The sequence below is a fragment of the Periplaneta americana genome, chromosome 16, assembly GCF_040183065.1.
Source record: "Periplaneta americana isolate PAMFEO1 chromosome 16, P.americana_PAMFEO1_priV1, whole genome shotgun sequence".
In the NCBI taxonomy this organism is placed as follows: Eukaryota; Metazoa; Arthropoda; class Insecta; order Blattodea; family Blattidae; genus Periplaneta; species Periplaneta americana.
The window spans coordinates 158,233,757-158,248,321 of NC_091132.1; the positions used below are offsets into that span (position 1 = coordinate 158,233,757).

Below are 14,565 nucleotides of genomic sequence, written 5' to 3' on the forward strand. Positions count from 1 at the left end.
TGCTACGATAAGTTTCTATCTGATTTGATATTGGAGTAGTTAAATTAGGCTTGTGATATTATTTTTATATTTGGTTGTATGTGTTTGCGGTATATTGGTGGATCGTGTATGGAAATCACTCGCTGATTATACCTCTTGGTTTAAGTGGTTGGGGTTACGTGAAGAGATATAATTTTGATGTGTGAGGTTGAATTGAAATTCCAAGACAGTTTTGGTGATATCGCGGTGATCATGATCTCTTTGCTTACATTGTAATAGGCGGTGTAATGAACTAGAATAGTATGGGCCTCGTAATTATTCTAGTACTTGCTACTCCATATTGGTTATCATTAGTTTCTACACGCTGGTATTCAGGAATCCGAGTGTATTGAGTTTCTGTTGCTATTGAAACGAATATTCGTATTTGAAACTATCATCAGTTACATATTATCTATTGTATATATATATATATCTTTTGGGCATTTTTTTATTGTAAGGTACAGAGATTATTATCAGTATTATGTGCAGAGTTTATGTGAGACATATGTTTAATTAGTTATCTGTATATTGATCAGTCGTGTGACACTTTGTATTGGGTTAATTCTTTGTGAAATACTGAGTCAATGTGTACGTTGAATTTGCTTGTTGCATTTCATGGTAACTGTAATTTAATGAGGCATGTGTTATGAACTTATGAGTTAGCATACTGACTGGGCACTCATGTTGAAGTTTATATGTTGTTGGCTATATATATATGTATATATATATATATTATATACATATATATATATATTTATTGAGAGAATGTTCCAACAGGTAAACGATCAATAGGTCAGCAACCTGTTATTGCGAATTGGTTAATCAGATTGAATCGTGACTTGTAGGTACATTGGCCCAGCTTAGTTAAAGTCTCGACGATTCAGTGACTGGTTTATTGGTTATTGAGATTAATTAGCAATATCTTTCGTTCATTTAACTTCATATTTAGATATTACTCTCATTCTGTCATTCATGTAATTGTTATCCATTATTTGTTAATTATATTTGTTACTGAAAATTCACATTATTTATTTTGTAAGTCTTCCACTGCGCATATCCCAATCATCCAATGTACAATTCCATCTGGCGAAAAACAACCCGGTAGAAGAGATGATCGTTCGCCTCCTCAACGAGGAATAATGTATTTTCAGCATGATAGCCAGCTGCCTCATTTTTCAGGGAAAGTAAAACATTATATACAGATAACCAGGACGTTGGATAGGCCATGGTGGACCCTTTCCTTTGCCAGCTACATTTTCTGATTTGATTCCATTACAACACTGTTTGTGGGGATGGTTTAAACTCCTTGTGTATAGTAAGGGAATGAATTCCAGAGAGGTTGTCTAGCAGCCAGGAGATTTCTTTCTGACTTACAATGGAATATAAGCAATGCAGCAGGTGCAGTTCACACTCGAGCAACTGCATGTATTGCTGCAGAAAGTGGAGGCTTTCAAAACCGGCTTTAATACAAATTCCTCAGGTGAATAATAACGTGAATGTTCTGCAATGATTTTATAATACACCAGGACCATATTCGTAGATAATTTATAAGGTTAAACCTTATAAACTTCCGTGTTTATGATTAATATTAAGGAGGGTGTAGCTGACTCAATTTTAAAAGTATGACATTTGCTTATATGAATCCCTTTTCATAAGGACGTTGTCAGAAATGACATCCTAGAGTATTGCGCGATGTTCGTGAAACACCCTGTAGTGTGCAGTGGCGGCTCGCGTTAAGGGGCACATGGGCACGTGCCCTCTCATTCGTCTTATTTTCCCACAAAAAAGAATAATTTCTGCTTAAAATTATCGGCTCAAAACTTAAAGATTTAAGAGCTTCCATTCAGGCATAAACATACTGTGAAATGTGAATGCTTTCAGCTACGACGAGTGAGTGGAATCGTGGAAACATCTGGCTCGGGCTCCGTAGTTCTAGTGCCCATCCTTTACACATGCGCACTGATAACTCAGAGTTTCAAGTGCAAAAGAGCAGTGTGAGGTGCTGGTTGCGGGTTCGAGAAGATGAGAGGGGAAGTGTCGGCCAGGGCTCAGTAATTCGAGTGGTCATTCTGTGCACATGCGCAAATGGTTTTAAAATGTAGAACGCGATGAGGAAGGCGTTACGTATAGAAGTGTGATGGTAACACTGTCATGACCCGAAGAACCAATTGAGTTGTCAGCTTAGCACTTCTGTAGCTAGATCTAGCTTTTTAGATTAGTTACTGTTACTGTAGTTGCTATATTTCATATAGAGACAATGCTTAACTATGTTTTCTAATTAATTTAGTTACTAAAATTAAACCATTTAACATTGTTAATATAGATGTTTAGCTATATTAAAAATTATCGTAAACTTTTTTAATAAGAGTGTTGAAAACATTGAAAGCCATACGAAATACATGTTATCGGTTCCCGCGTGTGTATTCGTAGTGGCAATAATAAAATTCTGAGTGTTATTAATAATTCTCTTCCTTTTTATTTTAAGTGTGAATTTAGTTGCATTAGTGATCGTTGTGTGCTTGTGTACTTGTTCATTTGAATACGGATAAAGTTAGTGAACTAACTGGAAGGCAATTAGATTTAGACAGCAGAATTCGCGCCAAGAAAAACTGACAGCATTAGCAATGCTTTCTATTGAGAGTAAAAGTAAAATGGTGCATTTGATTCCTAACTTCAACCAGCGAGTTATCGAAGTATTTCTTCGAGCTAAGGATCGAAGAATGGACGTCATCTATAAATACAAAGGTTAGTGTACAATGCATTCCTCATATTTACATTTTGCTATTGAAATTTTCAGTCCAATATTAGTGTTTTAAGTTGTTCCCCGTCACATAATTTTGTCACTAGCCGCCACTGGTAGTGTCTGTGGATTAAATTTATGGTACGCTGAATGAAGAATGACATAATTTTATATAGAAAATATTACTTTTTAATATGCTAAAATGCGTGGGGGCTTACTGACATAGTAACTGTCTGTAAGCAAAAGAATACAAAATTAAAATTGAAAGGACAGCCAGAACACCCTATGGGATCAACATACCTCAGCCTTACACATTGTCGTAACAAAATCAGTTGGCACTGCAGTTTCCTCAACTTTAATATCTGATGTGAGATCATAGCTGTGATCCACAATTTCCGTCTTTATTGCAGCCATGTTGTGATGCAATGAATTCCCTTCCTGCAGAAGACAGAGACATAATGAATATGTAAAATAATGATAGCTTGTATGGATGTGATCCCAAGCGTTACATGCTGTAGTCTGTTCCTCATATTGGGTTGATTGATAATTAAGACGCATGCAAAATACATTATAAAGAAAATAATGGATAGTAAAATAAGAACAAGATATTAAGAGCTACATACGATAGAAAATTGAAAAATGTTTACTTCCAGGATTGAGCAATATATCGTAATTACGTCTATGGATTAATGCTATTTATTTTATATGACGTCATTCGATTTTCGCCCAATGAAGTGTAATGAAATTTTAAATTCCAACCAATTACAGTCATACATCGCGATAGTTTCTGCAGATCGATTTATGAATTTCAATTTATCGCATGGTCGTTCTTTTGTTTAGTCAGTGTCGCCAACGGTTTCCACGTAAATCGATGACCATGATTGCATTGTACTAAATAAAGTGCGAAATCCTACTTCCACATCTACATCTTCAGCTTCTAGTTCCATGTCCATTGTATCTAAAGAAATTGACACACCATAACAATTGTTCATTTAATTAATGTATTAATCAGGTTATTTGTAATTGAAGGGTTCAGAGCCATAGTGGGCCAAGCGCCATTTATTAGGAACGGAGAAGGCAAGGGTTAAAGTTAAGTGAATACCATAGTTTAATATTGACATGTCATTGAGTATTAATGTGTATACTTCATATTACTTGGCATATGTTTTCATTGAATTATGGTAATAACTTCCTTTTAACCCTTGTGTTCTACGGTTTTAGTAAATGGCGCTTGGCCCACTATGGTCCTGAACTCTTCAATTATAATATAAAATGTTTAAATTAAATTATGATTTCAGCAGATAATGAAAATGTATTTCTGTTATAATAACAAGATAGAAGTGCAGTACATGTAATTAACATTTTTAAACCTGTATTTCGCTTTTCTCAATTGGCCTTACTGAATAACATTCAATTTCCTTATTGCAGTAATCGTTATTCATTTATTTCGACCTCACAATTTCTGATTTGGTTAAGTATTCATTTATTAACATTTTGTGAGCGAATTTTAGGCATATAGAATTATTTACATTTTTATTTTATTCACGAAATAGTCCTAATAAATGTCACTCGAGATCTGAGATTTATCAAATAAATCCACTCGCTTTGCTAGTGGACTTATAGGCAAATCTCAGATCTCTTGAGACATTATTATAGATAAACAATTGAGGGGTTAAAAAAATCACTGTACTTTGTACATATTTTGTCTGAATCGAAATATCTCAAGATACATTTATAAAACAAATACCAACTGAAAGGTGTTAACACTGGTAACCTATACTTGTTTTTTTTTTTTAAAGATGGGACATGACAGAAGCGTTGTGATCGGAAAAACAACTGAATGTAACACAGCATGGTATGCCTGTTGCTATGATAACAACAGTTGAGTTGCCAAACTTACCGTTTCCACATGACGAGTGCTTAATAACTCTCTTGGCGAATTTATTGTGCACATAGTGTTAGCATTGGTACGTTTCGTCTTTGATTCTCTGTTGATTTTTGTGTTGTTTCTTACATTTGCGTCAATTGTCAATGCATGTTTTAACGTCAGCCATCGCAACGTCAATTGATACCTTCCATCAGCTGGCAGCGTGGTAGTCCATATTGGCAACATAGCACTGTAGTTCCAAGTTCGGCCGCTAAACTGTCATGTCCCATTTAAAAAAAAAAAAACAAGTATAATTATTCTAGTTCAATGTAAGTTACAGGATAATTCAGTTCTAAGTCATCCATTACGAAGTCTTTAAAGACTCTCATTAAGACGTGATCAACATGTGGAGATGTTTCAACGACAATTCTACACATAGCCAGTAAGACTTCCTCTTTTGATATTGGGAAGACAGGAATCATAAAGTACGTGGCTATCGGAATCCAATAGTGCATTAGGTTAGTTATTTCTGATGGAGTCTTTCCTAGTGTAGTAGAGGTTGTGGAAATGATATACTTGATAGGATCGGAAAGTAACGAACAACAATTTCTTTACGGTATATTATTTTGGTCAGGACGTCCAAAGTTGGCAGATAGTTAGTTTGAATCTTGTGTTACAGACAGCAATGGCTTGATTAGGTGTCACCCTGGCGGAACGAGTGGTAACTGCTGGGTAAAAATGCTCTACTAGGGAGGATCGGAAAATAACGCACAATTTCTTTACAGTACACTATTTTGGTTATGACGTTAATAGGTTGACAGTTTGAATCTTGCATCACAGATAGCAATGGCTCGATTAGGTGTCACCCTAGCAAAACGAGCGGTAACTACTGAGTAAAGATAGTACGTGTGCTAGCATCATCAACTTGTGGAGAACAGCGGGATGTAGTCCGTCTTTTCTAAGTAAGACAATAAAATCCGAGTGAAATCCACAGGGGGAATGCTGAAGGTGTATGATGCTGATTGTTTGGACCGTAACAACATCTCTTCTTGGAAGAGGGCCGAGTAAATCTTATCGACGAAGCATGTTCCAGCCGACCAGTGACTGCTGCAACACCACCAAATGTCAGAAGCATTGAGGTGACAGTCATCCACCCTATAGCCCAGACCTCGCACCATCTAACTTTCAACTCTTCACGCCGATGAAAAAATTCCTAGGAGGCCAACGCTTTGGTTCAGATAAAGAAGTGGAATCTGTCGTACACAGGTGGTTATAAGCCCAGAAAACTTAGTTTTATGAACGAGGTGTACTGAATCTGGTGTCATGATGGGGGAAATGTGTTGAGAGACTTGATTCCTGTGTTCAAAAATGGGCAAAACTTGTAGCTTTTCTTCTGCATTATTTCGTTTTCCTTACCAATACATTGCCACAAAAAATTGTTGTGCATTATTATTCGAGCCTCCCTTGTAATTCCAAAGTTGGAATATTACATTGCCGTAACTCAGTGTCAAGTATTCGATGGTTAGCCTTCCCTCGCTGATTATCAAATTGAAATTGTGTCCTTTGGTAAAGGATTTTCACTTGTCTTTTAATTCTATCATGTTTTATTTCTCTTTCGAAAATTGTGGATTGCGATTATTGTCGTCGAATATTAAAAAATTTATTAATTTTTCCTACATAATAATACTTTCTTGCAGGGTTTTTAGGCCCAGAAGAAACATCTATTGCAGTATTAGCCACGAATTGAGTGCAATTGGCTACAGCGTCAATAAACCTACATGTATTTAATTAAAGAGAACGAAATTGCAGTTACTTTAATATCCTGTACTACACACATTTCACATCTGTGAATTTGGATTCCATACCTAAAGTTCCTGTTTAGTATTCTCCTATACTCAGAGAAAATATTTCGATTTTTTTCATTATGATCCTCTATGTATGAATATACGGGGTGATTCACGAGAATTTACCGCCCTTTACGGAGCTTATTTCCGAAGACATACTGAGCAAAAAAATGTCATATATACATGGGTCGTATCCTCAATATTTACAGAGTTACGTTTCGTTATTGGAACGCATTGCTGTGAATGCGTGATCTTGGTCAGCGTGCAGTCAGCAGCCAGCGCGAGCGCTACGGAAATCAAAGATAGCCGTATGCAGTTACGTAGCGTGACGCATGCCATACACAAGCGTGTGACCAAGTGTACTCAAGCGGACAGTGACATTTTTTAAAATGTGTTGTAAACTCTCCAAGACTGTAAATTAGAGTGCAAAATTGAACTGCAAATAATTAAGACGGTGGAAGTGGTGTGATTAATAATAATTATGATAAGTGCGTAAGAATAATGTAATTTTCTAGTTAAAAATAGGAAAAGATGTCTATTCGAAGCAACTAAGGAGTTTACAGCACATTTTTAGCTCCATAATACTTGCCAATTAAAGAAATGATACTTCTTAATAGTTCATTCTCTATTTGTATTATTCTTTTACCTTCAAACTAAAGAAAAAAAGTATTTTACAAACAAATTTAAATTTGTGTAACTATGAAAATATTGAGAATAGGAACTATGTTTATATGACGTCTTCAGAAATTAGCTCCGTAAAGGATGGTAAATTCTCGTGAATAACCCTGTATGTACTACTCGGTACAAATGTCATTGCTGGTATAAAGTTTACAAACCATATACCCACAGTGCAATGATACACTATCCAGGAAATATCAGTTGCCTTCGAACGCGATCGTTTGTCAGTATTTCATGGTGTAAGGCAGTATCGGATATCGAATGTTGACACAGATGGTACTTACTGTTACTTCCGACTCCTCACTACCTGCTAACATACATCGACGTAAATACGATAGAAGAGCTATGTCACTTAGCAGCATTCATATGTTCTCAGTAATATGTATGTTTGTGTGTATTTATAAAGATGACTGTATGTATATATGCACTTTTGTAAATATGAAGCACATTTATCTGACTTCGTTTTCTTGTCCTCACAGGAGTCGAAAATTGAAGATCAGTATCAGTCTTGGAGTCTTGTGCCATAATGTGGTCTATAACATAAATGTTTAAAATATAGCATCCTTCCAAAAAAACTTCGTTGTATTTTAATGTAAAGGATCAGATATGTATATCAATATAGCGAAATGTTTCACGAGGAATCAATGATAACATGATAGGTTCCTTTTTAAAATAGTAAAGATGGAACAAAAAACAAATAACACTGAAAAACAAATTTTTACTTTTTGTCTTGCTCCGAAATAAAAATAGGTGAATATTACTAATATGTGTGCCATAAATTTGAATTTAAAATCCAAAGTGCCCCCAGCACGTACCATTTTCTGGAGAAAATGAATTGAATTTTTAATGAAGAAACTTCCTTCTTTTTTTAATTTTTCACTCCTACTGATAAAATTACAACACAATAGTGATTCACAATGCCTCATAATACTTGAAGACTGGGTGCTGGATACAAAAATGATTTTACATAATTTAAAAAAAAAAAAAAAAAAAAAAAAAAACACAATAATAATATTTCATGGGTATAATGAGAAAAATCTCGGAATTATAACTTACCATAAAAGTAATTTTTGGATGACTACAGTTTATAACTACACCCGAGACTGTATTTTACAAGGAATGAACAATAATCTGTAAGCATGTTGGATGATGATCTTCCTTTATATCGTCTTTCCATTTCAGATAATTCTTGATGAAATCTTTCCCCATGCTCGTTGCTTACCGGTCCAAGGTTAGGAGGAAAAAATTCAAATGAGAATGTAAAAGCGTATTTTGAGAGACATTACACCCCATTTTCTCATATGCACCTAATATAATTTCCAAAAGTTCGATATTGCTGTCTACCCTAGAATTTCTAAGGAAATTTCAACAAACATCTTTGAAAGTGCACCATGCCATTTTTTCTCTAACTGAAAGTTTTCTCTCAAACAAAGATCTGCCATAACTTTTCGAATTTGTGGACCGATGAAAACACCCTTTATTAATTTTCCTTCACTCAAAGTCGTAAACTTTTCTTTTAAAAGTCGACCTGGTTGGCGAGTTGGTATAGCGCTGGCCTTCTATGCCCAAGGTTGCGGGTTCGATCCCGGGCTAGGTTGATGGCATTTAAGTGTGCTTAAATGCGACAGGCTCATGCCAGTAGATTTACTGGCATGTAAAAGAACTCCTGCGGGACAAAATTCTGGCACATCCGGCGACGCTGATATAACCTCTGCAGTTGCGAGCCTCGTTAAATAAAACATAACATAACATTTTTTTTTTTCTTTTAAATACAGAAAACCACATCCTTGCTTGTTCACTGTGTAGACCTCACTTTGAACTGTTATGAAATTTACTGAATAGACGGGACTAATATCTGTTCATTTATTAAAAGTACAAAAGAACATGCCAACAACCAAAAGGAACCGGAAATAGGTCATAAACTAATAAAATGCATTAGCTTTCGTTTTGGTTTACAACACCCAAACCGCTCCAGATGTTTCCTGGGGTAGCACTTATTAATAAAGTGAAATAATAGTACATCTTAAAAACATTACGTGATACAAAGAAAAGGCATGCATTTTCGAATTCAGCACACACAAAACCATAAGGGACACATTATTTTAAGTCGAAGCAAATTTCTTGTTGTTCAGTGTAATTCCAAATTATATAAAATTCCTTTACCATCCTATTATATTTTAAGTTCTTATGATTATTTTTATTCACGAATGATTTCTCGAATAGTTGCTTCTTCATTTTTGCAATTTTCACAATTATTTGAAGCCCACGTTTTTATTTTGATTTTTTTCCTTCAATTGTCCATTCGAAAAAAGTCGAATGCTTGCCAAATAGAATACAGGCATCATACCACTTTTGCCTCGCCAACACATTAACATGATAATGCATAACAACTTCTCTTCAATAACAGAAATTTAAATTGCGGTTTATTTAACGACGCTCGCAACTGCAGAGGTTATATCAGCATCGCCACTGTGCCAGAATTTTTGTCCCGCAGGAATTCTTTTACATGCCAGTAAATTTACTGACATGAGCCTGTCGATTTAAACACACTTAAATGCCATCGACCTTGGCTGGGATCGAATCCGCAACCTCGAGCATAGAAGGATAGCGCTATACCAAGTACGCTACCAAGGTCGACTTTTCAATAACAGAAGCAGAATACTAATACATATACTATCAAATAGCGTATTATACTTTGATATTGCTACTGTTCCATTGGGAAATAATTGGCTGCATTTGTATAAACACCTATTTATACTGCATGTACATCACACACCTGACCAGCAGAGTGGAAACGAGTAACGGATTTGGATGATCTGCTACTCTGAATTAATTAATAGAAATTACAATTAAATTATTTTGCGTAGAGAAATTATTAAAAGACGTGTCTCGTTCTACATTTTTTTTTTCTTATGATGGTGATACTCTGGAGGTAAGTATATTTGCCATACATTTCAGAGATCAGCCATTCCACGCAAAACTAGGCCTGGACATTATTTTTTAAAGTTTAGTATTTCTTTCTGGAGACTAATAATAATAAACCCTAATTTATATTTTACAGTAGAAATATAGTAAAACCTCGATAAGACGCGCCCGCTTATTACGCTATCCCGTGTAATACGCTTTTTTTGTCCGGTCTCTGAATATTTCATATATAACGCCTTTATAAAATACCCCGTTTCTTGGGCTGTCCCGCATATTATGTTGTTTTTGTGGAATATTTTCGATGTAATTTTCAGCAATGTACTGTAACAGCAATGAAACATCTTAGTCATTGTACTCACTGGTGCCATTAACCTAAAAAGTATTGGTATTCGACCCTTTACCTGCGCATTTAAACCTTTATACTTCATACCTTAGTACACCCCACCCTCTTGTTACGCTCTCTTATTCAACTCCTTATCTGCGTGGTTAAAGCCTACATACAGTTACAATACCTCACCCTCCTGCTAATCCTCTCTCTCAAACAACATTCCTCACTCGGCCGTAATAAAATTCTGGAAATTTTTGCTGGGCAGTTTGTTGTCCTTTTGTGTACTGAAGTGTCTGTGAATGTTATTTCAACGAGTGTTAAACGAAAAGCCCTTTCTGTGTCGGAAAAATAGGAAATCTTACGAAATTACGATAAGAATAGTACTCTTACTCAGAAACAACTCTCTGTTGCATTAGGAATCCCATCATCGACATTGAGAACAACAATAAAAAATCGTGACTCAATCACTACAGCTGCGATGTCAGGATGTACTTATAATCGCAGGAAACTGAAGGGTGGTAAACATGAGGACTTGGAGAACACCCACACGGCAAACAACTATACGTGGCTTTTTTTTTTAAGAATTAAGTACAGTAAATATTGTATATGTCTTTAACGTACAGTACAGTAATTACATAATGGAGTAATACTGTATTACCTTACATGAATCATGTATTTCAATAAATAAAAATGCTAATAGATTCTGTATATAAGTCAAAATTAGTTTACCCGCCTAATAAGCGTTTTACACCCGGTCCCTTGAACAGCATCTTATCGGGGTTTTACTGTAAGTTAAAGAACTTAGTCCATTGTACTTGTATCAATTTTATGAACAAATGCTTTACAGGGCCTTTGGTCCACTATGTTTCGTCCACTGACACATTTAGTCCATTTTCATTCTTCGTCCATTATATTTTCGTCCACTGACTATTTCGTCCACTATGGCAAAAAATATAAGTGACATAAAACATAATTCATTTGGTGAAAAAGTTATTTAGATTTAAATATGTTGTTGAATGTACGTACTGTTTGTATTATACACATGATTAGTCATCATTTTCTTGTTCCTGAAGAACTTCAGTAGGGTTAATTTTTTAACTATATCAAATTGGTCTTAGATACGTTTCCAGCCGATCATCGTTCTTGTACTCTTCATACCATGTAACCTGATGCGTTCATGATTATTGACATTCATATTTCTGACTTAATGGTGCACGGACTCGAGTGTGTTCTCCCAACAGTTGAATAATCACCTGCTCATTTAATTCCTGAAGACTTCCAAAACTTCCAAATGCTGGAATGATGAACAACTATGAGTTTTTTATTTACTATGCCAACCTTCGACGGCATTGTTAAGCCTCTGTTCCTCACATCAGACTGCTTCGTACACATTCCATAACCACGTTTCCGGTGTTATAATTGTAGATGGGAAACACAATATGCATTGTAAGACAGACGAAATGTTATGAACATAAAAGGTATGGACAAAATATATGGATGAACGTAAATTGTATGGACCAATCGATTGTGGACAAGAAAACGTGGACGAAAGTGAGAGAACGAAAGGTAATGAAAGAAACGAATTGTGGACAAAAGGTAGTGGATGAAAGGCCCACAAACCAACAAATGTAAAGTGTGCACATACTGAAGATTAAGTAACAACATGATAGTGAGAGAAAAAAACAGAATCTGTAAATCTGTAACATGAATGAGACTGTGTTAACATTTTAATATTGTTTGTGGTTTTATTGGTGTATTTTGATGTGCTTTATGGTAATTTGTGATTTTTTGTGTCATATATTTGAAATTTTAAAAAATGTAGCAATGTTAATCTTAATAATAAACTTCCATTTTCTCATATATTCCAATGTTTCATAAGGGAATTATGATACACTTATCTTTTTTTCTTCACATGGCTCACATTTATTCACTTTTCTTAATTCATACACTGTGGAAGTCAAAAACCCACTAACTCCAGCAGTGCTTATTTCAAATTGTAGCGTAAGATAATGTAAAAATTTAGGTTTTGAAGTATTCAATTAATAAAGAATGTAATTTTACACAATATTAATAGATAAGTGTATAATATTTAAAGTTAGTAAGAGAAATAATAAGTTTTTTTTTTTTCTCTCCTTAAAATTTGGTTTATTGGAGTTAGGGAGTTTTTGATTTCCCTGTCTCAATTACACAGTAGGTGCAAGGTTTAATGTATTACGCTGTGATCCAGGTATGAAACTGGTAGCATGCATTGCAAAAAATCGGGGGTCAATAAACGAGTTAAAAATGTTTTGCAAATATCACACCCGCCCACATGGAATGGCCCAGATATAGAAGAGCTGCTCAGTTGTATTAGAATTCAGGTTCTTGATCTTATATAGGCCACTATATTCATTAAAAATAGAAGACATTAAAAAGTAAGAGGATTTATGAAGATTATTTTGATTGAAGGTTATTTTAAAACACAGTTTAAACTAGCGCCCATTTTCAACTCTTAAAATACAAAGAAAGAGTATGAAAGAAGTATGTAACATGTGACATGAAGTCAAACATGACAAAAAACGACACTAGATTCGAAATTTCTCTGACTATAGATACCGAAAGTCTGCTAAGTATAAAGTGAGAGCTATAGGCCTACTCATAAAACTTCATGTAATATCACAGTCTCGTATATACAGTAACGAAGCTTGAGTTGTGAGGGTACTAGGAACAAGAGACTGTGCTGCTACTATTTCGCATTGTCTGTAAAGAGGCGATAGTAGCGATCCTAGTGGTTAGCAACTATCTATGGATGCATATTCCCTATGTATTGAGCTTCGTGACTGTATATACTATACTGTGGTAATATTATACAATGTTAAACACGTTTCACATAGAGATTACAACCTGTAGTTCTCAATTTACCTCCGGTATGGGCTTCTGCTCAGCTGTATCAGTCTCATCAATCCAGTGCATAGCCAAAGGGTCAAACTCAGGTTCCTTTTTGATTACATCCATCGCTACTGTAACAGACAGTTAAGTGTTGACATATCTGCAAAATGTAAGCTGCTAAAGAGGCGTATGTTCAGTGGTTACAATACGAGGTGCGTGCCCTGACATACCGATTGAATTAAAAATGTGTCAACAATGCCGCCATTGTTAGCGGCCATTTTACCAGTACATTAATTCAAGCACGAAAAATCATAATAATTTTCTATTGACTACATTTTGCGTAGCTTATTTGAAGTGCCACATTGCATCGAGAAAGTAATCCCTATTAACCTGCTTAAGTATACGCAAACTTTCATTATGTTATTTCTTCAAGTGCCCTCAAATAGTATAACCTATAAATAAAACATCCATTTTACAAAGTACCATGAAAATTAAAATAATGAATGCCTGTAACAGCACAATAAGAGTCCAATAATAATTACACCGAAGACAAAAAGTAGCAATATTCACAGATAAGGACTCACCGGTATGAAATATTAAAATGAAATTGAATTACAATTCTATTAGTGATAACCTCACTCTCTCGTCAGTCCACAGTATAAAGAAGATACAGTCCTTCACAATGTACGATAAACGGTTCCGGAGTATGAACAGCTTCCACTGCCATCAAGTGTGCCGTGATCACGGAAACCGGTTAAAAAAATACTTAGAAATACATTACGACAAAAAAAAATATTTATATACATTATATAAATTAAAATATAAATGGCAGTAGAATCAGAAAACCCCGATTACTGTATATACGCTCTACGTTTGTCACATAAAATTCTGTTTCTACATTTTCATCATTGCTTACATTATTTTTTTATTTTGAACCAATTCTTTATACAGTTGATGAATAGTTTTGTTGATAGTGGCCCATCGTGTTTGAAACTGTTGTGGAAAACGCCTATAAATCAAAGAATACTTTTTGTTTCATGAAAAATTAACATTACTGATGATATCTGCTGCATCGTAAGCCTTCCTTTGTCAGGCATTATTATTGTAAAGACTGTCTCATAGCGACAGTCTTGTGAATGTTTATTCATTTATTTTTCCAAAGACCACTGCAACTGTTATTGGAGCACTGAATGCGATGTTTCACATTACTGTTAAAATATAACCACAGTCTACTATATACAGTCACGAAGCTTGAGTTTTGAGAGTGCTAGAAACAATAGACTGTGACGGTACTATT

The 14,565-nt window shown here is 35.0% G+C and overlaps 1 protein-coding gene across 4 annotated transcripts in view; it reads right to left on the reverse strand.

Annotated features, from left to right (window-relative positions):
- LOC138691562 (gastrula zinc finger protein XlCGF57.1-like) overlaps positions 1-14,565 on the reverse strand; it is a 449,766-nt gene that overhangs the window by 396,662 nt on the left and 38,539 nt on the right. The window contains exons 1-3 of one of the 4 annotated variants that reach the window (XM_069813636.1): positions 13,853-14,145; positions 13,302-13,396; positions 3,059-3,196 (exon numbers count right to left, since the gene is read on the reverse strand). The exons of 1 other annotated variant lie outside the window; for it this stretch is intronic. In XM_069813636.1, coding sequence (XP_069669737.1) covers positions 3,059-3,196; positions 13,302-13,394 — 231 coding nt within the window. In that variant the 5' untranslated portion in view covers positions 13,395-13,396; positions 13,853-14,145. Of the gene's footprint in view, positions 1-3,058; positions 3,197-13,301; positions 13,400-13,852; positions 14,146-14,565 lie in introns of those variants that run through there. 2 more of the 4 variants (XM_069813635.1, XM_069813637.1) reach the window with 2 other exon arrangements.